The sequence below is a fragment of the Scomber scombrus genome, chromosome 24 (genome assembly GCF_963691925.1).
Source record: "Scomber scombrus chromosome 24, fScoSco1.1, whole genome shotgun sequence".
Taxonomy (NCBI): domain Eukaryota; kingdom Metazoa; phylum Chordata; class Actinopteri; order Scombriformes; family Scombridae; genus Scomber; species Scomber scombrus.
In genome coordinates, this window is record NC_084993.1 from 1,498,411 (window position 1) to 1,525,553 (window position 27,143).

General features: G+C 38.9%; 1 protein-coding gene across 1 annotated transcript; it reads right to left on the minus strand.

Annotated features, from left to right (window-relative positions):
- Nucleotides 1–27,010, minus strand: bin1b (bridging integrator 1b). The gene is made up of 14 exons (XM_062414488.1): nt 26,908–27,010; nt 15,250–15,330; nt 15,069–15,123; nt 13,812–13,906; nt 12,149–12,244; nt 11,160–11,267; nt 8,871–8,956; nt 8,055–8,130; nt 7,905–7,960; nt 7,752–7,796; nt 6,726–6,768; nt 2,328–2,381; nt 2,102–2,203; nt 1–1,563 (listed from the first exon to the last, which is right to left on the minus strand). Exons 1-14 carry the CDS (start codon nt 26,986–26,988, stop codon nt 1,462–1,464), a joined length of 1,080 nt encoding a protein of 359 aa, XP_062270472.1. The 5' UTR covers nt 26,989–27,010; the 3' UTR covers nt 1–1,461.
- Between the last annotated feature and the right edge of the window lie 133 nt (nt 27,011–27,143).

Sequence of the window (27,143 nt, forward strand, 5' to 3'; positions counted from 1 at the left end):
TGTTGTTTCATTCATCTTTAATGACACTGACTTGATCCAACAGATGGTGCATTAGTTACCACATGGACTGCTTCAATGTTCATCATTTTAAATATTTTTCAATTTAACTTTGGTTTCTGCAGGTTATTTGTTGAGACATTAACTACTCTTGATGACAGGGTTAGGGTCATAATTTTAAACCAGACAAATGTTTAAATTGGATATACTTTCACCTCAGTCTCTCACATAGCCGATTACGTTGCAGTAATGGACTCACAGAATGCATTCTAAACTTGTATTTTTTACTGGAAATAAACAAAAAAAAAAATGCATCTCCAGATCTGATTCAGTGTTATACTTAAAACAGGAAAAGAAGGTCAAGTCAGAAAGAGCACAGAGATTCAGACTCAAATCCAAAAAAAAAAACATTTAGAAAGAGTCAAATAACAAAAATGTCTTGTCTCAAGAGTACAGCATCTAAATCAGTGGTAAATAGTGGTAAATAGTCATAAATAGCAGTAATTAAAGACGATGAAGGAAAAAAAAAATCAGCAGCTGAGTTGGATGATAAGGTTTTTGCATGTCATCCGTCAATGAAAAGATGACCATATGTGCATTAGAAAACTTAAGCCACACATCAAAGTTCTGTCCTCAAAATGGCCGATAAAATAAATGAAAAACTACTGTTCCCTTTGACAATCCTAAAATCCCACTGTAAAAGATTTTGATAATGCAAGGCAAAGCCCTACAAACATACTGTTTCATATTTGCGGTGTTCCTCAGGGCATTAGTCTAGGACACCTGCATTTTTCAGACAGTCACAGCCACATTTCATAAGCGATTCCACGTTTATCCAAACCTGGTGTCACAGTGTTTGTTGTGTTACAAAGTAAATGACGATACAATTATATTTTTCATGCAAGGAACCGTGAAAAGTTCTCAAAAGTTTTTTTTTCTTTCAAAAAACCGATGACAATACAGAACATAAAATATTTTGACATTCATACAGTACATCCATGACTTAAATCTCATTTTCAGATATTACTAACACACTGTTGATGTGTTTCGTTTGAATTCAGCAAAATTATAAATAATTGAGTAATAAGAAATAAAAACAAATTGGTAAGTTATGGGTCATTATTCATTTTGGGTGGATCATTTTGCACTGTCATACTCAAACTTTTTAGATTGTGCATCATTTAGCACAAGGTTATGGGTCGGGGCCAAAGAGAATTCTTTATAATCTTTAAACTTTAACTGTCTTAAAAAAAAGTGTCAATGAGATCACTGAAGAGTCTGTTTTCAACTGCACATACATTTGGTATTGTAGTCGTAGCAGTTTTAGTATTTCAGTGCTCATTTCTGATCATTTTGGTGTATAGATAGACATTTAGCGATCATTCAACCGTTTCTTCCCCGAATAGGATATCTGAAGAGTTTGGGGCAGAGGAAAAGGGGAAGAATCTTAACGCGGCATTAATCTCAAACCTTCTGGGTAAAGTTCTCGGGGAAAACGCCTTTGGCTGAAATATCTTTATGCTCCAACCAGTGAGTCTCAGTCACACCCATGAGCCAGCCATCATCCTGCAGAAAGACAGAATACAACGTTTTAGATTTAAATAACAATAAAATAATAATAAAAGACTTGACTGATAAAAAATTCATTTGTGACTTCAAAGGCGGTTGCTTAATTAAAAATGTAGGCAACTACCGAAAAGTTAGTGTACAACTTTTAAGGCAGCAGGTCAAGTTGAGCAAGTTTTTAGTAGTTTAATTTAAACTGAAAGCATTTCTATCTCCGAAAGCTCTTAATTAAAATGTGCAAACTTGTCAGCAACCAAGATAGCTATAGGTTGTACTTCTAGTTTACTGATTTAATCTTGTACATGTGCATTACAGGGATATAGCCAGTTCCAACAGATGGATCTACAGGTGGAACAGCATTAGGACGAAGATTACGAGATCACAATTAAAAACAACCACTTGACATTTGCGTTACTGAATAAAGGCTACGAAAACTTACAGAAGATAGAGAGGAACAGATATTTTTCATTTAGGATAAGTCAAACACACAGGTCTTTAAACAACAATTCAAAATGTAAATACAGATACTGTCACTGACCTGTTCATCTGGGTTATCAAAGGCCACAACCAGCAAAATTTCTCCCATCTTCAGCTCCAGCTCATCACCGTCAGTGGCAGCATAATCGTGTACTGCTTTTACCTACAGACAAAAGGTTTTTATTGAATATGGAACCTGCATATGAACTCTGTAAAGCAATAAAGTGCATATCATTGTTAAAAACCCAGAGTATTTATATATATATATGACTACTCTTTAGTCTCACCTTGTAGATGAATCCTGGAGGGACTTCGCCATCGGAGCCATTGGTCACCGCGCTCTGTGAAAGGAAATAAGCATACAACAAAAAAGTCCAGGTTTGTTATTAAGGAAGTCCAACAAAGTGGTTAATGTAGCTGGCGAGATGTGTAATAAAAGTCTGAAGCATTAAAAAAGAAAAAAAAGGGTGAAAACATCAGAAAGGAAGAGGGATTTTTGTGTCTTTCATCCAAATTTGAGAGATCCTTGAATTCCAGGCGTTACCCTGAGCATCATTCAAGACCTCAGTGAGGTCTGGCTTTCCTCCCTCTCCACCTGACTCTACCTGGGCCTCTCCATCCTCGTCCCAGCCACCCTGTCCCACTTGGTCGCCATCGTTGTCCCAGTTGGGCTCGGTGTACGACTGGGCGGCAAAGGCGGCGGCGTTGCTCCAGCTCTCCTGACCCTGATCCGTCACTTCTTCCTCCCAGCCGGGCTGAGAGTCACTCTGGGCGTTTTGATCCCAGCCACCCTGAGCCTCTTCTGGGTACACTTCATCATCAACAGGCTGTGGTTCTTCCTCTGCGGGGGTCTGCTCTTGCTACAAGGCCGGGGGATGGGGGGATGTTTGGTGTGGTGGGTTTGGAGGCAGGGGGGAAGGGTAAGTGGGCAGATGGGAGGAGGATGTATTGGTGAAAGCCAGAGGAGCAGATGGGTTGGTAGAAGTGTGTAATAAAGGGCACGACCCGGGGATGTGTCGGGTGTCATAGAGCCAAAAGGAAGGAGGTGTTGATAAAAAGAAAAAAGCAGTCCATAAAATAAAGTTTAAGAGGTCTTTTCTCCTTTAAGACTGTGAAACAGTTGAACCCAGTCTTACCCGTGAGTCCCATGATGGCGCCTTCCGGAGGGCAGTAAGAGACAAGAAACCACGTACAGTGAAAATGTGTAAAAAGCCTTCGTCAAAGACTTTAACCTCACATCAAACATGAATTCACTGTTCGTTACAGATGAATTCAATCAGTATAATTCACCAAGTTATTTATAGATGAATTACTTTTCAAGTTTAAGAAATATCTGGACATTACAAATCTGCAAATTAGTACAGTATTTGTTTCTATACTTGTATTTTTCTTGTTTTCTGTCTTTCTTTCTTTAAACATTTTTAAGCATGAGGGCAGTGAACTACAATTTGGTCTTTGTGCATATGTCAATAAAGCTTTAAAATCACGAATACCAAAACGACGAAAGATACAAAATGGGAAAATTAAAGTTAAATCTTAATGAACGTTGATTAGGATACTCTTGCTCTTCTTTGTTGTAGTAAAGTACAAAATGACATAAAAACCTCAACTAGTAAAGCCTTTAATTGCAGAAAATATTGAAATTTGAATACATTTCAAAACAAATGTGTCATATAATGTCAAAGCATTCATAAGAATTCACACAAATGGTGATTAATTGACGATTATAATTATAATCACAACAAATCTGCACATAATTTAACTGAATAGATGTTGAGAGAAGTCTTTTACCAGCAATTATCTGCTAGTTGCACTGTAGAACTAACACATACTGTATGTCTTATCAGTGTCATTTTAAGATACTTTTTGACTCCACTATGATAAAATTCAGGCTAAGACAGTTGCTGCACAACATTACATGGTTGCAAAATCCAAAAAATTCCAGTAAATCACCACAAAAGCTAAATTCAGCTAAAGAGTCCTGAAGAAAAATACCACAAAAAAAACCACACCACGACTGCTGCTCCTTTATTATCTCCTTTATCCTTTAGAGCTTATCAATCACCATCATCTATTAGTCTGATCAACTTATTAGTGTCAAGAAAACAAACATGCAAAAGTGAGGCTGAATGCGTGTAGAAAAAACATGCAATAAATTAGAATATATAAAAGAGGAGAGGGTTATTTTTCCTGATATAACACACACATGCATCCTCACACACACACACACACACAAAGACACACAGTAAAATGTTTCCTCAGCCTCAGACACCAGCGACTGTGTTTACATCGAGTGTAAAATGGGATTTCTGCACGATTTCACAATGAACAGTTAGAAAAATATGCACAACTTTCCCAAATATATCTCAGGGTAATATTACACTATTGATTTGGTACAATTCATTTCAATAATAACCAAAAGTGCAAACAGAATTCAAGAGTTTAATCTTGAGAATAATTTAAAAAACAGAAGTGGAATTTGATAAACACGATGCATTCTGCTGTTTAACCGTACACGACTTTTAACATATTTTAATTAGCTGTAGTTCTGCTTCCTGTCACAATGCAGATATAAAAGTTCAGTCATGCTCTTTGCACAGTCCCTTTAATTTAAATACCTTTGGGAACTTAAAGTATAACCAAACTTCTGAGGATTTCAGTTTAAACACTCTGAACCCTGTTTGGTTTTAAGAAGTTCGGAGTGGCTTGAAATATAATTAGCACCTTGCTTTAAACTCAGTGTAAACACAGTCTTCAACCCTTCAGCTCTGACCTTTGGCCTCCACGCACCCACCTCGGGAACTGGAAAAGTGACGGGCTGGAATACCTCCAGATCCCAATCTAGCAGGCTCACCCCTGACCAGGGCTCACACTGCTCCACACACACACAGACACACACACACATACATATTAGGAGGGTTTACCGTCCAGGAATAGATGTGAAGCGTCACGTTCAGCAAACTGGAGCTTTTTAGATGTGCAGACGTTAAAAAAGTATGTTTACAAAAGTTAAAGACTACAGGTGATGAGTTCAGATTCTCCGTCATCTTGTCTGCTGAAGTGTTTTTGTAAGGAGTGAGCATCATTATTTGTTCTAGTTTTTATCAAATTTTCGTCCTTTCACCTCTAAAATTCTGGAAAACATCTTAAAAAAAGCAATTTTGGAAACATACTTTTGGCTAGAATCTCATACTCTGTTGTTTTTAGGGTGGCGAGTTCACTTATATATAATTTGCACTGTCTCTGTAGAGCCACAAATATCATTCAGGACTCTTCCCACCCTGCTTCTCACCTTGCTGCCCTTTGGACGACGATACAGGTCAATGAAATCTCACACTTCTAGACTCCTTAACAGTTTTTTTTAAAAGTCTGCAACTACTGCTCTTATTTATTATTACCTCCTATATTTATTACTACCATTATTATCTTCTCTTTGTCTCTAACTCTCTGCTGTTGCTGTCGGTCTTGGTTGAGTCTTCGTCACACACAGCTGAATAAAAAGGAAATAAACCTTTTTTTACTTTACTTTTTACCTGCTTGAGCCAAAAGTCTATAAATCGACTCCAGACTGTACAGAATTCAGCTACCGGGCTTTTAACCAGGACTATGTGGCGGTTTTAGCATCTTTACACAGGTTCCCAGTATGTTTTAGGATAGATTTTAAGATTTTATTAATTACTTTTAACTATTAACACTTCATGGTCTTGCCCTCTGCTACATTTCTGATCTTTTAATACCCTATGCGCCAGTCTGTACGTTGACATCTTCGGGCAGAGGTCTACTCTCTGTAATCTCTTTCAAATCTCTTCTAAACACATACTTTTATTGGAGATGTTGATTTTATTTGAGTTTTATCTTCATCTATTTTTCTTTGATCCATCTTCTGTTTTTCATTTCTGTTTTAAGGTACAGTTTTATCCCATACTATCACACTTTCTGCTGCCTTGTAAAGCACCTTCTAACACTGTTTTTAAAGATGATAATCATTATACTATAGCTGATAAAATAAGTATTAACATATCTAATAACCCGACACTAACTCCTGGGATCAGTCCTTCTAATATCATGTTCAAACCTTGTTAACTAAGCTTGTATTCCTGTATTTTTGTCCCTCTGCTTTTTAAAATCTCTATCAAATCTTTATTAAAGTCCAGTATGTTGCTATAGTAACAGTCAGTCTGACCTGTGGCGTTGTGGCAGCGGAGTCTGTGTTACTGTCAGGCGCCGGAGCCTCGTCCGGGACTCGCTGCTGCTGCCGAAGGTCCGGGGAAGGCGTCAGTCTGGGTGGAGGCCGGCTGGGTGGAGGCCCGCTGGGTGGAGGCCCGGGTTTCTGCACCACCAGCAGGGGTTAAATCACACAAAACACACACACACAGGCAGGCATGCAGGAGCAGTGAGGGGGCAGACAGACAGAGGCAGATTAGTACACACAACAGGACGGATGGTGGAGTTTTTTTCAGTGTTATTCGGCTTCAGGATTGTCGGACGCAGCCGATGTTTGACGTGAACTAAAGCCTTCAATCCATCATCAGTTCCTTCTTCCTCTTCAGATGTCTTCTTGTTGCATCTTTATTTGGGTGCAACAAAGCTCAAGTTCTCATTCTCATGTTGTAACTTTGAAAAAAACAACTTTTTCACTTTGTTCATACATTCACACTGACTTTTTGCTTTGTTTAGTTTTTTACCTTTGGTGGTGAGCTGGCCGACTCGCTGTGGTTGTTTTCCTCACTGAGAGAAACAGACAGAAATGAGACTGAAGTCAGTTAGCAGGAAGAAAATAGGGAGATAAAGAGATGGAGAGAGAGAAACATGAACATGAAACATACAAAATGAGTTTAACCCTTACATACTGCTCTTCTCCAGTCAAATTTGACCCATTTAACAGCTTGTAAAAACACCCAAAATGTCTTTTACTTGACATGACTTTTCCTAAAGTGGCCTAAAATGCACAAAAATGAAAATATTTTAAAATGTTACACTTTTGTTTAGGCGCTACACATTAGAGCCGTATCTATTGCCATGTGTTTTATTTAAATGAATAGTTAATAGTTTTAATAAGATAGTAGTTATGAGGATTTCTTTTTATGATGTAGCAGTGAAGACTGATGGCTCTAATGGTTATACAATAAACCCCACAGCTCCATAAAGCTCTTGTCATTTTCACTTTCAATAAAATACATGATATACTATACTATACTATATATTCATGTCTTAGGTAAAATAGGACATGATATTGTGTGATAGGAGATGTTTAGTGGTGTAAAAGCTAAAAAAAAATACACTCTCTCTGCTCTCTGAAACATGAATCAAGGTTTAATCCCATTTATTGATCAGTCAGATCCACTATTGATGCTTTCTAAACACATCTATGGTTCAACATTTAGTATAGACACTTTTTATGGGAGGAATATACTGTGAAGGTAGAATATGAACAGTATGTGAGGGTTAAGTAATAAAGAGCGTCAGTTCTCAGCTTTGTCCACATGAGGGCGACAATGAGCAACATTCAGGGCAACACATGCACATAGACAATGTTGTTATCGAGAGTTAAAACCTGAAAACCAACAACAAAACATGAAATAAACAGGCAGAGTTAAACATTAAAAAAGAGACTGTTAAATGGCTGCAGATTAAATTACATTCACACTTTCTTTGGGTGAAAATGGACGTGAACATCGTGCACACTCAGCCTTCGTGCTGCAGGTTTTTACCTCTTAGCAGCACCTCCTGTCGTGGCTGCTGCAGTACCACCTTTTCTGCATTAGGGGGCGACGTGAGGCACATTACTCTCATTTATTCTGCATCTGTTTTAATCTTTAAAAAAAAAATTCTACAATGAAAACTCGGCTGCCAGGTTCACTTACTTGATCTGCCGCTGCTCTTCCAGTTTGGTCATGATGTCGTTCAGGTTTTGGCTGAGCTGAGGAGACACACGGAGCAGATACAGATTACTGGCTGATCAATAACTCATCGATCGATCGGCTCCACTGGTTTAATCGATCGGTGTGGCTCACCTTGTTCATTTCTTTGTGGAACTTCTCCTGATGACCTGCCATGCCCTGGAATGTGTTAACATAGACGCCAACACGACTGCAATGAGAAAAATAAAACATGATAATAATTAATAAAAATAGAGACATTGGTTTGATAAACATTCTGTACATTTATACTCATATAAACTATATTAAAAACACACCAGATACCAACATACACTGAAGTCTCAGACTGTAGGCTTCCTCTCAGACTCCCCTACTAGTCCTCAGTTTACTTGCTCAATTCCTGGATAACTATAGGATCATGATTATATTCATAAACACTCAACAATTGAGTCAAGATAGCCAAATATTCCTGTGTGATTTCACCAAATATATATGTTAAAAGTTTCTCTAAAAGCATTGATTAGTTTATGACTCTGGGAAAGTGAGAAAAAAAGAGTAAAATTCCCCCAAAAAACTACTGTTCAACACGATCTCCTTTAATAACTGATATAATATTTTTTTTACTTCCATTCACTGAGTCGTAAATCCTCTGCTCTACATGATTAATCATCATCTTCTACTTAATTTGGAGAAAAACAACAACTATAAAATGACAAAATAAAAAGTCTGTGAACACTGATAGAAAGAAAAGCTCTGAAAGTCTCGTGTTTAGGCGTCTCTGGTGAGAACTACATTATAACTACATTTAAAATCTGTAAATCAGCACTTACAAAACCAACTCAACACTTTTTTTCCTGTATTTTTCTTACAAATTGAAGCGAACTGCCCTCCTCTCTCTGTAAAACATCCCATAATAACTCCAGAGTGTCCCAAGGTTCAGCATCGTCTCACCTGTCCCACAGTGATGGAAGCTCGTCTTGTAACTCAACGTTCAGCTCCTCGAAAATCTTCTGAGCTCGACCAAGCTCCTCCTCCGCCTACACACACACACACACACACACACACACACACACACACACACACACACACACACACACACACACACACACACACACACACACACACACACACACTATCAATACATCTGCACTATACTTTGTGTGTCGGCAATACAAAAATACTTAAAGATTCCCTCCAGACATGCTTTGAATATTGATTTTCTGTTTGATGTATTAACCCTCCTGTTGTCCTCGAGTCAAGGAAGGAAGGGAGGAAGAAGGAAGGAAAGGAGGGAGGGAGGGAGGGAGGGAGGGAGGGAGGGAGGGAGGGAGGGAGGAAGGAAGGAAGGAAGGGAGAAAGGAAGAAGGAAGAAGGAAGAAGGAAGAAGGAAGGAAAGGAGGGAGGAAGGAAGGAAGGAAGGAAGGAAAGGACGGAGGAAGGAAGGGAGGAAAGGAAAGGAAAGAAGGAAGGGAGGAAGGAAAGGAAGGAAGGATGGAGGAAAGAAGGAAGGAAAGAAGGTAGGATGGAGGGAGAAAGGAAAAGAGGAAGGAAGGAAAGAAGGACAGAGAAAAGAAGGAAGGTGGGAAAGTAGGGGGGAGGAAAGAAAGGAAGGAAGGACAGAAGGAAGAAAAAAAGGGGATGGAGGGCGGAAGGAAAGAGAGATGGAGGGAGGGAGGAAGGAAGGACAGAAGGAAGGAAGGAAGGGAAGAAAGAAGGAACAGTCAAAACAGACGGGGTCAATTTGACCCGGGAGGACGACACGAAGGTTTAATATATAGTAAATATATTCATTTTAAAAAGTTTCCTCCTTCTCTAGCAACGACAGATATGTGAGTGGAGGGAAGCTTTAAGTTGAGTTTTCTTTATGAGCACACAAACATGCAGACACACCTGAACACACACAGGGTTTAATAACTAAGAGGAGCTGAAGTCTGCATACATGATTCTGTCAAATGTGAAGAATAGTGTTTGAATGGGAGTCAAATTATAGATAAGCTCTCGACACGTGATCAGCAGCAGTGATGGAGCATTAAAATGTCCATGTGGTTAAGTTTATATTTAAAAGGTTAAAATGTGAAAATAAACGTATGAATAACTTGCACACATTCTTTTTTTGTGGACCCAGCATCACATTTCTGCTTTTAACCCATTTTGAGAGAATATATTAGAAGATTATGACAAAAACCTTTAAAAAAAAGGAGTCATGAAAAATTATATTACAGTTATTTAATGTAGTTATAAGTCTTATAAGATAACGTTAAATTAAGACAAACTTTATAGATAACTTGATTTTTATTCCATGTTGTTGCATCCTAGCATTTACTCCTTATCTCTTATTTGCATTGTATAAGTTTAATTCTGGTCTATATGTTTGCTGATCCTGTGTGGAGAGCCTGTGGAGAGCCTGAGGAGAGCCTGAGGAGAGCCTGAGGAGAGCCTGAGTAGAGCCTGAGGAGAGCCTGAGGAGAGCCTGAGGAGAGCCTAAGGAGAGCCTGAGGAGAGCCTGAGGAGAGCCTAAGGAGAGCCTGAGGAGAGCCTGAGGAGAGCCTGAGGAGAGCCTGAGGAAGTTTCGGGGGGGTGAGGAGGAGGTGAGTCAGTGATGAACCAGAGTTTTTCACCTGGTTGAAGGAGAGGTTAGTCTGAGCCACCTGGTGGGCTGATATCAAACCCTGAGCCCAGCTGGGAGCCGCCATCTCCAACAGGTTTGCTGGCTAACCACACACACCATGCAGGAGAGAGAGAGAGAGAAGGAGGAGAAAAGGAGGAAGGAGGAGAGGAAGGAGGAGAAGAGAGAGAAAAGGAGACGGAAAGCAAACAAAAAAAACAGTTCAAAACAAACGCAAACATGTTAATTCATTAATAAGTGAGAGAAAAACACACTTTAACAGGCAGTTTTACATCATTAAGGATTAATAAAAACAAATTATAGTGATGCAGTGAATTGTATTTTCTAATTTAAGGTGGTATGAATCATCCATGCATCAATAATCGCCACCAGAGAGGAACTAATACCACCTTAAATCCATTTAAAAACCTTAAAAACCTTTAATACGAGCAGAAAATACGACACACATATACACACTGCGCTTCATTGCTGTGTTTAATCACACACACACACACACACACACACACACACACACACACACACACACACACACACATACACACATACACACATACACACATACACACATACACACACACACACACACACACACACACACACACACACACACACACCTTGGCGATCTTGGCCTCGTCCTTCTTCTTTCCTTTCTGTAAGGAGGCGAAGTGATGCCGAGCGCTGTCGAAGTCGACCATCTTCCTCTCGCGCTTCGCTATACGAGCCTGTTGGGAGACGTTAGTTTAGTTTAAAGTCTCTTTGTGAATCATTAAAGTCTTTTTGTGTGTTATATATTTGTATTAAATGTAAGATTTTAATTGTTTCTAATGTAGAAAGTTGTGTTTTCCAAGTTCTAACTGTTGAAAGCTGAATATAAATAGTGTTAAAAAGCTTTCTGCAACATTATAGATATTATAGATATTAATAAAAAGGGATAAAACTATTTAATAAAGAGTCTCACAGTTGCATGATCACCAAGGGTCCAATCCAGCCCACTTCGTTCCTTCCTTCCTTCCTTCCTTTTCCTTCCTTCCTTTCATCTGTCTTTCCTTCCTTCCTTTCCTATCCTCTTTTCTTTCCATCCATCCATCCATCCTCCCTCCCTTCCTTATTTTCTTCCTTTCTTCCTGTCTCCTTTCCTTCCTTTCCTATCCCCTTTTCTTTCTTTCTGTCCATCCATCCATCCTCCCTCCCTATCTTATTTTCTTCCTTCCTTCCATCTTTCCTGCCTGTATTGTCCTTCCTTCCTTAGTTCCTTCCTTTCCTATCCCCTTTTCTTTCTTTCTGTCCATCCATCCATCCTCCCTCCCTATCTTATTTTCTTCCTTCCTTCCATCTTTCCTGCCTGTATTGTCCTTCCTTCCTTAGTTCCTTCCTTCCTTCCTTTCCTATCCCCTTTTTATTTATTTATTTATTTCCATCCATCCATCCTCCCTCCCTCCCTTTCTTATTTTCTTCCTTTCTTCCTTCCTTCCTTTCATCTGTCTTTCCTTCCTTCCTTTCCTATCCCCTTTTCTTTCTTTCTCGAGTCCTTAAACGTGAACCGGATCCTCTTTAGTTTAGAAGATTATCTCTGATTTATTTGACTAAACAGAGACGTACGAACCTTAATGTCAGGAAACTGAGTCAGGTACGAGTCCATGCAGGTCACAGATTTATCCGTCAGGTTCTGGTGGAAATCTAACCACAGAGTGTCTGTGTCCTGCAACACACACACACACACAGAGACACACACAGACACACCCACAGAGACACACACAGAGACACACACAGAGACAGACACACAGACACACACACAGAGACACACACAGAGACAGACACACACACAGAGACACACACAGAGACACACACAGACACACACACACAGACACACACACAGAGACACACACAGAGACAGACACACACACACACACACACACACACACACACACACAGAGACACACACATATTATACAACACAACATTTTACATCTTCTCTCTAGAATCAGAGACTTCTTTATATTTCCACACTGCTTTACTGCTTCTACATCAGTCCAGAACTGCTGCAAACTGTTTTCTATTATTTATTTAATGCAATTTCTGCCTTTTTTTGCATCTTAAAATGATTTTTATTAAAGCTCCGAGTTAAAAAAGAAAGTGTGTTTGTGCATTAAATGAACTGATGTTTAATGCTTTTATGAAACATTTGCAGTCCAGCAGTGTGAAAGCGACCCGAAGTCTCAGATCTATATAATAAACATCTGATCTATAACATTTCTACTTCCTCTACTGCAGAGCTGCAACCTGTGTTTTCCCACATGCAGACAAAAATATGAGCAAATAACCACCGAAATAACTCCTCTGTTCATTAGTGCGCTCCGTGTTTTAACCTAAAAGCGATATATATGAATTAAAGTGCATGTTTATCTTTTCTTTTGTGCTGTTTTAAGGATTCAAAATCAGTTTTTATACTGTGGGAAACACCGGCTGCTGTCTGCATTTTACCTCCAGGTTAACGTCCATCTCCTTCTCTATCAACTCCTTCAGGGTGGAAGGAGAGAAGCATGCAGTTAGGAGAAAGAAAGAGTGTTAGAAAGATAGAAAAAGAAGGAAAAGAAGGAAAGGAGAGGAGAGAATGAGGAAGAAGAAGGAAAGGAGGGAGGAAGGAAGGAAGGGAGGAAGAAGGAAGGAAAGGAGGGAGGGAGGAAGGAAGGATGGAAGGGAGGAAGAAGGAAGGAAGGGATGGAGGAAGGTAGGGAGGAAAGGAAAGAAGGAAGGGAGGAAGGACAGAGGAAAGAAGGAAGGAAGGTAGGAGGGAGGGAGGAAAGAAGGAAGGAAGGAAGGAAGGTAGGAGGGAGGGAGGAAAGAAGGAAGGGAGGAAGTACAGAGGAAAGAAGGAAGGAAGGAAGGTAGGAGGGAGGGAGGATAGAAGGAAGGGAGGAAGGACAGAGGAAAGAAGGAAGGAAGGAAGGTAGGTAGGAGGGAGGGAGGGGGGAAAGAAGGAAGGAGGGAGGGAGGGATAAAGGAAAAGTGGAAGGGAGGAAGGAAGGAAAGAAGGACAGAGGAAAGAAGGAAGGGAGGAAGGTAGAGGGGAGGAAAGAAAGAGAGAAGGGAGGGAGGGAGGAAGGGAGTAAGGAAGGAAGGAAGGAAGGAGGGAAGGAAAGAAGGAGGGAGGGAGGAGGGTAGGACAGAAGGAAGGAAGAAAGGGGGATGGAGGAAGGAAGGAAAGAAGGAAGCAGAGACAGTTATAAACATACAGTATCTGTGAGATGTTTAATGTTCTCCCTCACCTCCGCCAACGCGTCCATCTCTTCTTTACCGAACCAATCGGGTTCGTACATGTCGGCCAGACAGTCCTGCAGCCGCCGCGACGCATCGTGCATCGCTGCAACACACACACACACACACACACACACACACACACACACACACACACACACACACACACACACACACACACACACACACACACACACACACACACACAGTTAATCTTTGTGTATATGTATTTAATTATTAATTAATGTCTTTATTTAGCACATTTTCTTTCCTTTTTCTCTTTGTATAATTTGTTCTTTTGCACTAAATGTGTGTTTGACGGCTGAACGTTTATTTTATCTTTATGTAGAATCATTTCTTACCTTTTTAACCCTTATATACTGTTCATGGTCAAATTAGACCCATTAAAGACAGTATAACTATTAAAATAAATAAATATTTAGTACTCACACTAACACATAATACACACATACAGGACATTCCACATGCTGCCGTCATTATTGCATTAAAACAGTGTTATTGCAGCTGTATAAAATCAGGTTTTTGGAGCATTTCGGAGTTTTTAAACTTGTTTGTGTGTGTTTTTATTGTCCTGTAGTTGGGCTGAGTCCTTCAGGATGTTGTGCACTGTGTATTGTGTTAATTAAGATCTGAACTTATTGAACTATCTTTGTGCTACTTTAAAAGGGTCTCAGAGTATTTTTCTTATGTTAACAAAACAACATGAAAAGACCTAAACTGTGTTAGAGGGCTCGGTAATAAAAAAAACAAACTGCTGGTTAACCTTTAGCAAGGTGTCGTCCTCCTTTGACTGTTCCTTCTTTCCTCCCTTCCTTCCTTCCGTCTGTCTCCTTTCCTCCCTTCCTTCTTTCCTTCCTCCATCCCCCTTTCTTCCTTCCTTCTGTCTTACCTTCCTCCCTCCCTGTTTCCTTCCTTCCTTCCTTCCTCCCTTCCTTCCTTCCTTCCTTCCCTCCCCCTACCTTCCTCCCTTCCTTCCTTTCCTCCCTTCCTTCTTGCCTTTCCTCCCTCCTTTCCTTCCTTCATTCCTCCCTCCCTCCTTTCCTTCCTCCTTCCTCCCTCCTTCCTTCCTCCTTCCCTCCTTTCCTTCCTTCTTCCTCCCTTCCATCCTTCCTTCCTTCCTTGACTCGAGGACATCAGGAGGGTTAAACATTAGGAAACAGTAGCATTTGTTGTGTTTTATAATTTCATCCCACTGATATTTATTTATTAGAAAACAAACGGTACATAAACACACCGTGCTCTCTTACTTTTCACTGCTACCAGGTAAGATTTCAGGTCTTTCTGCAGTTTGGTGCCTTCAAACTAAAAGAGGTGAAAGCAACAAAGAGAGAGGAAGAGGACGAATGAGAGGGAGAGATAAATTATATAATAATAATAAACCCAAACTATATTAAACAGGTGTTTTAAGTGGATTTAAATCTCACTGACCGTCTGCTTGTTGAAGTTGGCGACCATCTCCTCAAACACAACATCTCTGGTCTCGTCTGCTTTGCCGAGCTTCTGCAAAACCTGCAGAGACACAAGTTTTTATTACAGTCCGATGAGAAGATGTAAACGTAAGTAAGGGAGGAAGAAGGAAGGAAAGGAGGAAGGAAGGGAGGGAGGAAAGGAAGAAGGAAGGAAGGAAGGGAGGGAGGAAGGAAGGAAGGATGGAAGGGAGGAAGAAGGAAGGAAAGGAGGGAGGAAGGTAGGGAGGAAAGGAAAGAAGGAAGGGAGGAAAGACAGAGGAAAGAAGGAAAGAAGGAAGGGAGGGAGAAAGGGAGAAAGGAAAAGAGGAAGGGAGGAAGGAAGGAAAGAAGGACAGGTGAAAGAAGGAAGGGAGGAAGGTAGAGGGGAGGAAAGAAAGAGAGAAGGAGGGAGGGAGGGAGGGAGGAAGGAAGGAAGGAAGGAAGGAGGGAAGGAAAGAAGGAGGTAGGGAGGAAGGTAGGGGGATGGAGGAAGGATAGAAAGAAGGGAGGAAGGAAGGGAGGGAGGAAGGAAGGAAGGATGGAAGGGAGGAAGAAGGAAGGAAAGGAGGGAGGAAGGTAGGGAGGAAAGGAAAGAAGGAAGGGAGGAAAGACAGAGGAAAGAAGGAAAGAAGGAAGGGAGGGAGAAAGGGAGAAAGGAAAAGAGGAAGGGAGGAAGGAAGGAAAGAAGGACAGGTGAAAGAAGGAAGGGAGGGGAGGAAAGAAAGAGAGAAGGAGGGAGGGAGGGAGGGAGGAAGGAAGGAAGGAAGGAAGGAGGGAAGGAAAGAAGGGTAGGGAGGAAGGTAGGGGGATGGAGGAAGGATAGAAAGAAGGGAGGAAGGAAGAAGGGAGGAAAGAAGGAAGGAAGTGAGGAAAGAAGGAACAGTCAAAACAGACACAGAGCAGAGACACAAGTTTTTATTACAGTCCGACATTTTGGGGAGATCGTTTTTTTAGTATCAACGTGTGTCTGAGTCAGATGAGAAGATGTATAAGTTTATAATCTGTGTTTCTTTCTCTTTGTGCAGATCTATAACTGGAGGCATGTTACGGCTATTTTCAGGCGGCCTGTCAAAGCCATGTGTCTCCCCTCCGTCTGCCGTTAACACCAGCTGTGTGTGTGTGTGTGTGTGTGTGTGTGTGTGTGTGTGTGTGTGTGTGTGTGTGTGTGTGTGTGTGTGTGTGAGTGTGTGAGTGTGTGATAGAGCATCCAGATATGAAACTGAATCCTTTAATTTATCACCTGCAGAGAGGAACTAACTATTACGTATAAATGATCGTCCGTTACACTAAAAGTCAAACAGGTTCGACACACAGCTGATTAGATAGAGACATTTTTTCACATTTATTTTAGGTATTTTATTTATAATTTTAATAATAATAGTTTTATATATACATAGAAATCATAATTTTTTCTTTTTTAATTTGATCAATTATATATTGTCATTGTTATTATATTTTTTAAGTCCAGTTTTAATGTGTTTCACCAACATAATATATATTTTTTTAAATTCTTTTATTTTACAGTTCATTAAAAAATTTTACATTTAAAAAAAAAAAGTTAATATATTTTCATACATTTTTATTTTCATTGTATTTTTTATTTTATTTCCTTTGTATTTTCTAGAATTACATTTTTACTTTAAGAGTGGATTTTAATAACATAAACAATAATTTTCTTATGTTATTGCTGCTTTATTTCTATTTTTGTGACACTACATCAGTCTGGATCCTCCTCTCTGTGCTTCTGTTGTCACATCTGAATATTTTAAATAGTTTTGGCATCAATTTAAAGTTCAGCTTCACATGATCGTTAAACTTTATCAATAATTATTAATACTGATTTCTGTCTATTCTCATGTTTGTGAAGTGTGGACTCGTGCAGGTGAACGAGGGATGAAAGAAAAGAGGAGAAATGAAGACGTTGGGCGTTTTTTTTGTGTTGTTGTTGTTTTTAGTCACAAGGTCAGCGGCTAATCTGATCAGATGACTGACGGAGAACACAACGCACCACCTGCCGTTATAATCCTGTGACAGATACACTAACCAGCAGCTACGCCACGGAGGGGACTTCCCCACTACACACACACACACACACACACACACACACACACACACACACACACACACACACACACACACACACACACACACACACACACACACACACACACACACACACACACACACACACACACACACACACACACACACACACCACCACAGTGTCATCAGACTGAAATATCTCAACAACTACTTTGATGGATTACTGTGAAATTTACTGCAGACGTTCGTGTTCCTTCCTTCCTCCCTCCTTCCTTTCCTTCATTCTTTCCTTCCTTCCTTCCTTTCTTCGTTCTTTCCTCCGTCCTTCCTTCCTTCCATTCCTTACTCCCTTTCTTCTTTCCTTTCCTTCCTTCCTCCCTCCTTTCCTCCTTCCTTCGTCACTCCTTTCCTTCCCTCCTTCCTTCTTTCCTTCCCTCCTTCCTTCCTCCCTCCTTTCCTTCCTTCATTCCTTCCTTCCTCCCTCCTTTCCTTCCTTCCCTCCTTCCTTCCTCCCTTCCTTCCTTGACTGGAAGCCAACAGGAGGGTTAATTCAATTCAAAAAGGTCAATTTGAGGCGAGAAAACGACACATTTAGAGCCGAAGAGAGTCTAAAAATACAACAACACGATGTTAGAGTTCAGATACACAAGGATTAAGCTGCATTTATCAGTTATTAATTAATACAAACTGAACATTTATTACTATAAATAAAACTTAACTTTACTGCATTTATTTAACATGCAGTTCAGAGTCAATTTGACCCATTTATTTAACATTTAAAAGCTTTAAAAACAGCATATACACATTTATTTTAGCCTGATTTCTCTTATGTGACTCACAGCATACAAAGAATGGTAATAAAATGCATCTTTTACACTAGTACACATTTTTATATATGCAAATGAACAAGTGTTTCTGTTTGTATGATGGTGGCTTAAGACTTTAACACAGTACTAAGTGGTGATGTATCAGGGTTCATTATATTGCATGTATGTTAATGGGGTGGACAAAATAATAGGAACACAAGTCAATATAAAGCACCTTAATGTACCAGCATCACCCACTATGAGCTCAGTAATAAACATAAAGCAGCTTCCTCACAATGTTATAAAAACTGAACATGTATACAAGGTAAAGGAGCTGATTTAGGTTGGGAGTGTGTGTGTGTGTGTGTGTGTGTGTGTGTGTGTGTGTGTGTGTGTGTGTGTGTGTGTGTGTGTTTTTGTTTTTTGGGAGGTATAGAAAGATATAGACATTAAAAAGGCTGTTTTTTCGTTAATACTGACTGTTTTATTTAAAGTTTACATGACATTTGTGCAAAAAGTGGCTTAAAATAATCCTTTTTTAAAGAGTTAATGCTGATTTATTTCTATTTGTGTGATATAACATCAGTCTGGATCTTTTTTTCTGTACTTCTAATGTCACATTTCAATATTTTAAATTGTTTCGGCATCAATTTTAAGATCAAAAAAGTGGCAAAAAGTGACTCCAGTCCACTTTAAACATCATATATGTACTGTAGCACATGTACTGTAAAACTAAATGAAGCCTTTTTAAAATATAGAAAACAACAAACTGTGATTTTATGTGTTTTATTCTGTTTATTACGACTCTTTTCTCTGTTTCTGCTGTTTGAAAACGTCACTATTATTGATTGATTTCAGGCTTCAAACTGAAACACTTTCACTGATAATTTGACGAGTTGTATCCATTAAAACGTGGATCTATTTCTGGGCGTCACACAGTCGGAGCGTCGTCCGCATTCACTGTGTCAAATGCCTCGCGGTGCATTCAGGGTCACCGGCCGAGCCTGGAAATATCAAGTGAGGGGATGTTAAATACGACTTATTCTGTAAACTCAGGTACAGAGGAATGTGTGTGTGTGTGTGTGTGTGTGTGTGTGTGTGTGTGTATATGTGTGTGAGTGTGTGAGTGTGTGTGTGTGTGTATGTGTGTGTGTCACAGCAGCCTGCCAGCCATTGGTGTTCAATTTCATACTCCAAAAATACACACACACACTCTCACACAGTTTGTGGGGTATTAAGAGTGATGAGAAAGAGGCTCGGGGGGGAGGAGGGGGGCTATAGATAGATATACCCCCCACCCCACACACACACACACACACACGAGCCCCACCCACAGCAGTGAGGCATGCTGGGAGTGTTGGGAGGGACAGGTGTGGCAGAGGAGCAGAGAGACTTCGAGGTTTAGTTTGGATTCAAACTACAAACCTTCGAGAGTTGGAAATATTGTACTTTCTACTCCACTACATTTATTTAACAGCTTTAGTTACTTTTCAGATGCAGATTTGACACAATGGATAATATAACAAGCTTTATAAATACAACACATTGTTAAAGATGAAACCAGACAGCAGTGTGTAGTCGGCTCACATTTCAGATGTCTATGAGTTGTTAACAGCTCCACCAAATACTGATTTTTCCCTCTAAACTTCTCACATGCTTTCATTTCAATAAATGTTCATATGATGAGATTAGAGAAAAAGTCCAAAAAACTGAAAACACATTTGTGTATCAGAACTTAGTTTGTTCTTCTTTCCTCTCCCATTAATCATCTCACCACCCCTCACATTTATCTGCTGACCCTTTGGAGGGGCCCCACCCCTAGGTTGGGAACCACTGGACTAAACTAGCTAACTGTGTATAAAGTAGTGTAAACTAGCTCCACCTCCAGCAGCTACAACAGTAACATGCTGCTCTAACACTGATGCTTCACTATTAATAATCTAATGATGTCATAATAATAATATATCAGTCAGAGGACCAAACCACTACTTTACTGTAATACTGCATACTACATCACTATAATACTGCAGTACTTTTACTGTAATACTGCATACTACATCACTCATAATACTGCAGTACTTTTACTGTAATACTGCATACTACATCACTATAATACTGCAGTACTTTTACTGTAATACTGCATACTACATCACTCATAATACTGCAGTACTTTTACTGTAATACTGCATACTACATCACTATAATACTGCAGTACTTTTACTGTAATACTGCATACTACATCACTCATAATACTGCAGTACTTTACTGTAATACTGCATACTACATCACTATAATACTGCAGTACTTTTACTGTAATACTGCATACTACATCACAATAATACTGCAGTACTTTTACTGTAATACTGCATACTACATCACTATAATACTGCAGTACTTTTACTGTAATACTGCATACTACATCACTATAATACTGCAGTACTTTTACTGTAATACTGCATACTACATCACTATAATACTGCAGTACTTTTACTGTAATACTGCATACTACATCACTCATAATACTGCAGTACTTTTACTGTAATACTGCATACTACATCACTCATAATACTGCAGTACTGTTACTGTAATACTGCATACTACATCACTCATAGTACTGCAGTACTTTTACTGTAATACTGCATACTACATCACTCATAATACTGCAGTACTTTTACTGTAATACTGCATACTACATCACTCATAATACTGCAGTACTGTTACTGTAATACTACATACTACATCGCTCATAATACTGCAGTACTTTTACTGTAATACTGCATACTACATCACTCATAATACTGCAGTACTTTTACTGTAATACTGCATACTACATCACTCATAATACTGCAGTACTTTAACTGTAATACTACATACTACATCACTCATAATACTGCAGTACTGTTACTGTAATACTGCATACTACATCACTCATAGTACTGCAGTACTTTTACTGTAATACTGCATACTACATCACTCATAATACTGCAGTACTTTTACTGTAATACTGCATACTACATCACTCATAATACTGCAGTACTTTTACTGTAATACTGCATACTACATCGCTCATAATACTTATAGGGGGGGGGGGGGGGGTTAGTGTCATGGGGTCAAGCCTCTTTGACTCCCAGCACATTTCCTCGTCACTTTTCTCATCCGAATTCCTACTGGGAGGAATGTTCCCAGCATGCTCGTTGGCCCAAAATGACCGGCTCATTATTGGGTGACATAACATCACTATGGCAACCACGGCGGCGCCCTGGCGAGGCTCGAAGACGATGTGACTGCTGCTGGTCCGAATCAATCAATTCACACAATATCTTATAATTAGCAAACATAACAAACATCTGCTAGCTGAGATGTTATATATTCGTCTCAGGAGCAGAGCGCTCACTTCCTCTCATAGAAACTTTGACCAAGAAATTACAGCAGAAAGAGTCAGAAATCGGTGAAAATGAGGTTATATTAGCATCATTTTTCACCAAAACGTCATAAAATAAGTAGAATAAAGTCTTTAACCCTTTACATACTGTTCATATTCTCCCTCATAATTAGTCTAAATGCCCCATCAGTCATTTATAAATGTTTAATTAATCCTTAATGAAGCTGTCAGAGAGCAAACAGAGACATTCACCATCACTATTTTATGAACATTTTATAAGGGTATGATGAATAAAACATGTTTGAATGGTGATTTTTTAGGTTTTTTAAATAAATACAGGTTCAATTTGTACATTTGCATCCTCAAAAATTTAAAAAAGGTGCATTTTACTTCCATTTTTCTGCACTGTGGGTCACATTTAGGGAGTCCAGCTAATATAAATTGGGTCATATTTGATCCTGAGCAGTATTTAAGGGTTAATACTGATATTCTGCAGCATTTTAGGAGAGTCGTGAAGTGACTTAGTTGGACGAGGTGCATGTTTTGGAGGTTTTGGAGGTTTGCAGGGCAGCGTGCCAGCAGACAGACAGCTGAAGCCGGCTGCAGCTCCCCTCCTCCACCTCCAACCGGCCGTCAGAAGGAAGGAAGATGATACTCTGACCTTCCTCTTTACTCCGAAAGCAGCAGCACAGTATCGCTGCGAGCTCGTCACACTGACTAAACGCTGCTGTGGATTATTTTCTGTAGTAAAAAGATCAAACGTTTCACAGTCTGCAGGTGTATTTCCTCAAGATAAATGTTAATAAAAGAGCAGAAAACATGAATTCTCTGTGGCAGAAACACTCAAGAGAGAAAATCTGCACCAGTAACCAACTAAGCTCTTTAATATCTACTATAATATACTACTATACCATATAATATACTATGTTATAAGACTATTTCATAAAAGAAAACACATTTTTTAACCCTTAAATCATATTTTCTGTCAATTATATATCCCTATATTATGCTATGTTGCCAAATTACTTTCATTTTTACCTAATTTTAGACTAAATTTATCTGTTTTTAGCCTCAAAAAAGCTTGACTCTTCTTTACGTTATTATAAAACCCTCAACTGTCTATAAATATTTGACTTTGTTGCCCTAAATTGTCTTTAAAATAAGAACTGAGAACAAATGTATCTCCCTATATTATAATATCTTGCCAGGTTTGATGTAATTATTATGTAAAATACTAAATCCTCTTCATTTTTATTTAATTTTAGACTACATTTATCTGTTTTTAGCCTAAAAAATGTTAAAAATCAGCCTAAAAAAAGCTCAACTCTTCTTAACGTTATTATAAAACCCCGAAATCTCTATAAATATTTGACTTAATTGTCTTTAAAATAAGTGCTAAGAACAAAATGATCTCCTTACATTATGGTTATTTAACAGGTTTGATGTAATTCTTGTGTGAAATACAAAAAATCCCTTTAATTTTTATCACATTTTTGATTAAAATCAGCTGGATTCTGCTTTTAAAAAAGTCTAATTTAGCCCCAAAAAGCTCTGAAATTTTAACTACAGAACTTAAACTCCTCTTTATGTCTTTATAAACTCTACAAATGACCAGAATGACTTAAAAATAAAAACTTTTCATGACTTCTGACCAGGTGGGGAGTTCTGGTCCTCTGAAATGAGGCCAACGCGGAAGTAACTTAAAACTGCATTCTATCAAAAGGCCACCAGGGGGCGACCGTTTTGGTGTCAAAAGGACTTCCGTCTCTATACAAGTCAATGGAGAATTCACCAACTTCTCACTTGATTTCTAACCTCAGTAAACGTTTTCAAAATGTGTTTATGGTCTCAATCGCTAGTTTAAAGCCTTCTTCAATGCAGTATGATGTTCATTTGGGACATTTTGGCCTCCCTGATTTTATATGTGACGATAAAGCAGGGTATGCATTAGGGCGTGGCTACGTGGTGATTGACAGGTTGATTGGTTCACAGGTTCAGGAGGGCGCCTCATGCTCCTCCTGATGCCCATATAAGTAGAATCCCTGTTTTTATTTTTCCCAGCATGCACCTGAAATTTTCAAGATGGCGCTGCTCAGATCCGATACTATTGGCCTCCAAGCAGCAGTCCACGAACCAATGGGTGACGTCACGGATGTTACGTCCATTTCTTATATACAGTCTATGGTCACACCAGATACTGACAGGTTTTCTGACCCCTCAATAAAGCCAAACTGCACATCAGAGTGGCCTTTTATTGCTGCCAGCCTAAAACACACCTGTGCTATATTCCTGCTTTCTAATCGGCATCTTGATATGCTACACCTGTGAGGTGGGATGGATTATCTCTGCAGAGGAGAAGTTCTCACTAACACAGATTCAGACAGATTTGAGAGAAATAGGTCTTTAGTGTATAAAGACAATGTTTTAGATCTTTGAGTTCAGCTCATGAAAAATTGGAGCAAAAACAAAAGTGTTGCGTTTATATTAGATTAAAATCTTAAATTACATTTCCTGCTGCTAGTATCTCAATACATCACTAAGTATTATGTAATTCTGCTGGAAAATAAAGTTTTTTAGAGCTGTTTTTTTTGCCTTAAAAACAAACCAACACACTATAAAGTCATTTCATACATTCTTATTATGACAAATATTGATTATAGCTGCTGTAAGGTGTAAAATTATAACATGATACTGTAATTATTGTCTGATATTACTGTAAATTCACAGTAATTTAATGTGTTTTCATGTTAAACCATCAACTAAATTACTGTAAAACTACAATATTTTATAATTAATACATAAATTACTGTATGTTGTTGTACCTTTACCCCAGTAATTACTTGCAATTTACTATGTTTACTATATTAAATTACATTTTCTGCTAATTGTATGTCCCTACATTACTAAATATTATGTAATACTGGTGGAAAATACAGATTTTTATTGAATTCTTGACTAAATTTAGCTTAAAAACACTCCGATACACTACACAGTCATTTCATACATTATTATTATAACAAATATTGATTATAGCTGCTGTAAGATGTAAAATTATAACATGATACTGTTATAATTATCTGAAATTACTATAAAGCTACAATGTTTTATGACTAAATTACTGTATGGTGCTGCCCTTACTGCAGTAATTAATTGTAATTTACTATGTTTACTATGTTAAATTACATTTTCTGCTCATAGTATCTCCCTACATTACTAAATATTGTGTAATTCTGGTGGAAAATACAGTTTTTTATTTAATTCTTGACTAAATTTAGCTGTTTTTTTTGCTTTAAAAACACTCAAACACACTACCCAGTCATTTTAAACATTGTTATTATGACATATATTAACTATAGCCGCTGTAAGAACGACACAAGCAGAGAACAAGACGCCTGTTGGTGAGTCTGAACGTCTAATATGCTTCACTTGTTTAGAAATTAAGCAGCTAAATATGTGCAGCTGCCACCCACGGAGCTGATATTCATCTGAGGAGCGTGGAGGAAGGATAGAGTTACGAGTCCGAAGGCTCCAAAAACAGCCTCCGGTCTCCTCCGAGCGCACGGCACAAAGACGACCGAACAATACACACTTATTATTTAACTGAGGAAGAGTCTGCAGCCGACCAACCGAGCGACCGACTGAGTGGCAACGTTGAGGTGATTAGAGGGTAAAACCTCGGCAGGCTTAAGCAACAGGAGTGATTAGGACAGACAATAATAACTCAGCACACACACACACACACACACACACACACACACACACACTCGATCAGGTTGCATTGGGTCATTTTTAGGAATCCTTTCATACACTCAGAGAGCAAAGAAACGCCTCCTTAAACTCCAAACTTACAGGTTAGTTTGTGAATAAAGAGGCATAAAAATACCCTTAACTGTCCGAGGATTTCATTTATATTGACTTTGCACACCTGTTGGTTCAATTTACCAAGAATTCAAGTCAAAGTTTGAACATTGAAAGCAGGATTTTGACTTGAAATTGAGTATTTTGATGAATTTAAGGTCTTTTGCATGCAGTATTGTAGCTATTAATAGTTCAAATGTTCCTTTCATCCCTTCTTTTGCTTCCTAAAACTGATCAGAAATGATAAAAATGCCCTTAAATTAAGTATTTTGATGAATTTGAGAACCTTTTCTTGCAGTATTGTTATTATTATAATAGTAAAACTTCACTTTACTTCTTTCCTTTGCTTCCTAAAACTGAGCAGAAATGATAAAAAAAATGCCCCTTAACTGTCTGAGGACTTCATCTACATCTACTTTGGACACCTGCTGGTTCAATTTACCAATAATTTAAGTCAAAGTTTCAACATTTTTAGACTTGAATTGAGTATGATTGATGAATCTGAGGAGTCTATCTTGCAGTATTGTATCTATTAATAGTTAAAACTTCCTAAAACTGACCAGAAATCATAAAAAAGTGCCAAAATGGACACGTAGTTTTCTTTAATATGAATACTTTTACTGTGGATACCCGTTAAAAACAGAACTTTAGAGTATTTAAATGGATTTGAGGAAACAGAGGAGCCAAACTGTTACTTCTTTCTTTGCTTTGCTTCCTAAACTGATCTGAAGACATAAAAATGCCCCAAAAAACTGAGACACAGTGTCACAAAGCAGCCAAATCAAACAATACTTCTACTTTAGATACTTTACTTTACTACTAATAGGTATAAAACTTAAGAAACTTGACTTTTCCTTGAAACTGAGTAGTAAAAACATGTGATATGGAGGCTCTAGTTGTCGTCCTCTAGTGGAAACCTTCAGACAGGAACCAGCAGCTGGCTGCAGGTTCAGCGTCTTGCTCAAGGACACTTCAGCTGCATGCAGTCTCATATCACACCATCAAATACAATAAAAATCATCCTCAATTCACCCAGAAACACCTCAGATTAGATTAAAGTAGGTGCAAAGAGATACATCAATTAATTGAAAGTTGAAAAAGTAGAATTTAAAAGGGCACATGGCTGCAAATTCATTTAAAATGAACCTTTAAATGAAGCTAATTGGTCAGTTTTACTATTTAAACTGTGCGTAAAAGTCCATTAAAGAGAAAATAGTTAATTAGTGACTTTCCTTTTAATTACACGTGTGTTTAATATTCCCTAATGAGCAATTTAACGTTTCTTCCTGCACAGTTTAAAGCGTTTTCAGGTGTGTTAAATATTAAAAGGTTGACCTCACATTCTGGATAAAGGGTTAATTTACGTTTTAAAGCGATTTTACGCGTTAAAATCGCTCATAAAAGGCTTTAAAAGACGCGTTCTGGTCTCATTGTGTGAAGGTCGGTGGTGTTTTTAAAGTGGAAAGTTATGGGATTGGGTTTCACACTGACACAGGAGGACAAAGTGTCCCTGCAGCTGATCCACTGAATGATAAACTTTGCCCCGTACCTTCTCCTGCGCTCTGGTCAGCCTCTTCTGGACGTTGATGGCCAGTTTCCCGGCGGTGACCCCTTTCCCTATCTCGGCCATGTCGCTCGGTGTGCAGGGCTCCCCGGCGGTGTCAGGACCAGCGAAGAAGAGGAGAGGACAGGGGGAGAAATGTCGTCGGAAAAAAAAAAAGAGGGGGAGGAGGAGGAGGGAGGGAGAGAGAGAGAGAGCGTAAAAAGCGATTTGGCTCTGCTGTG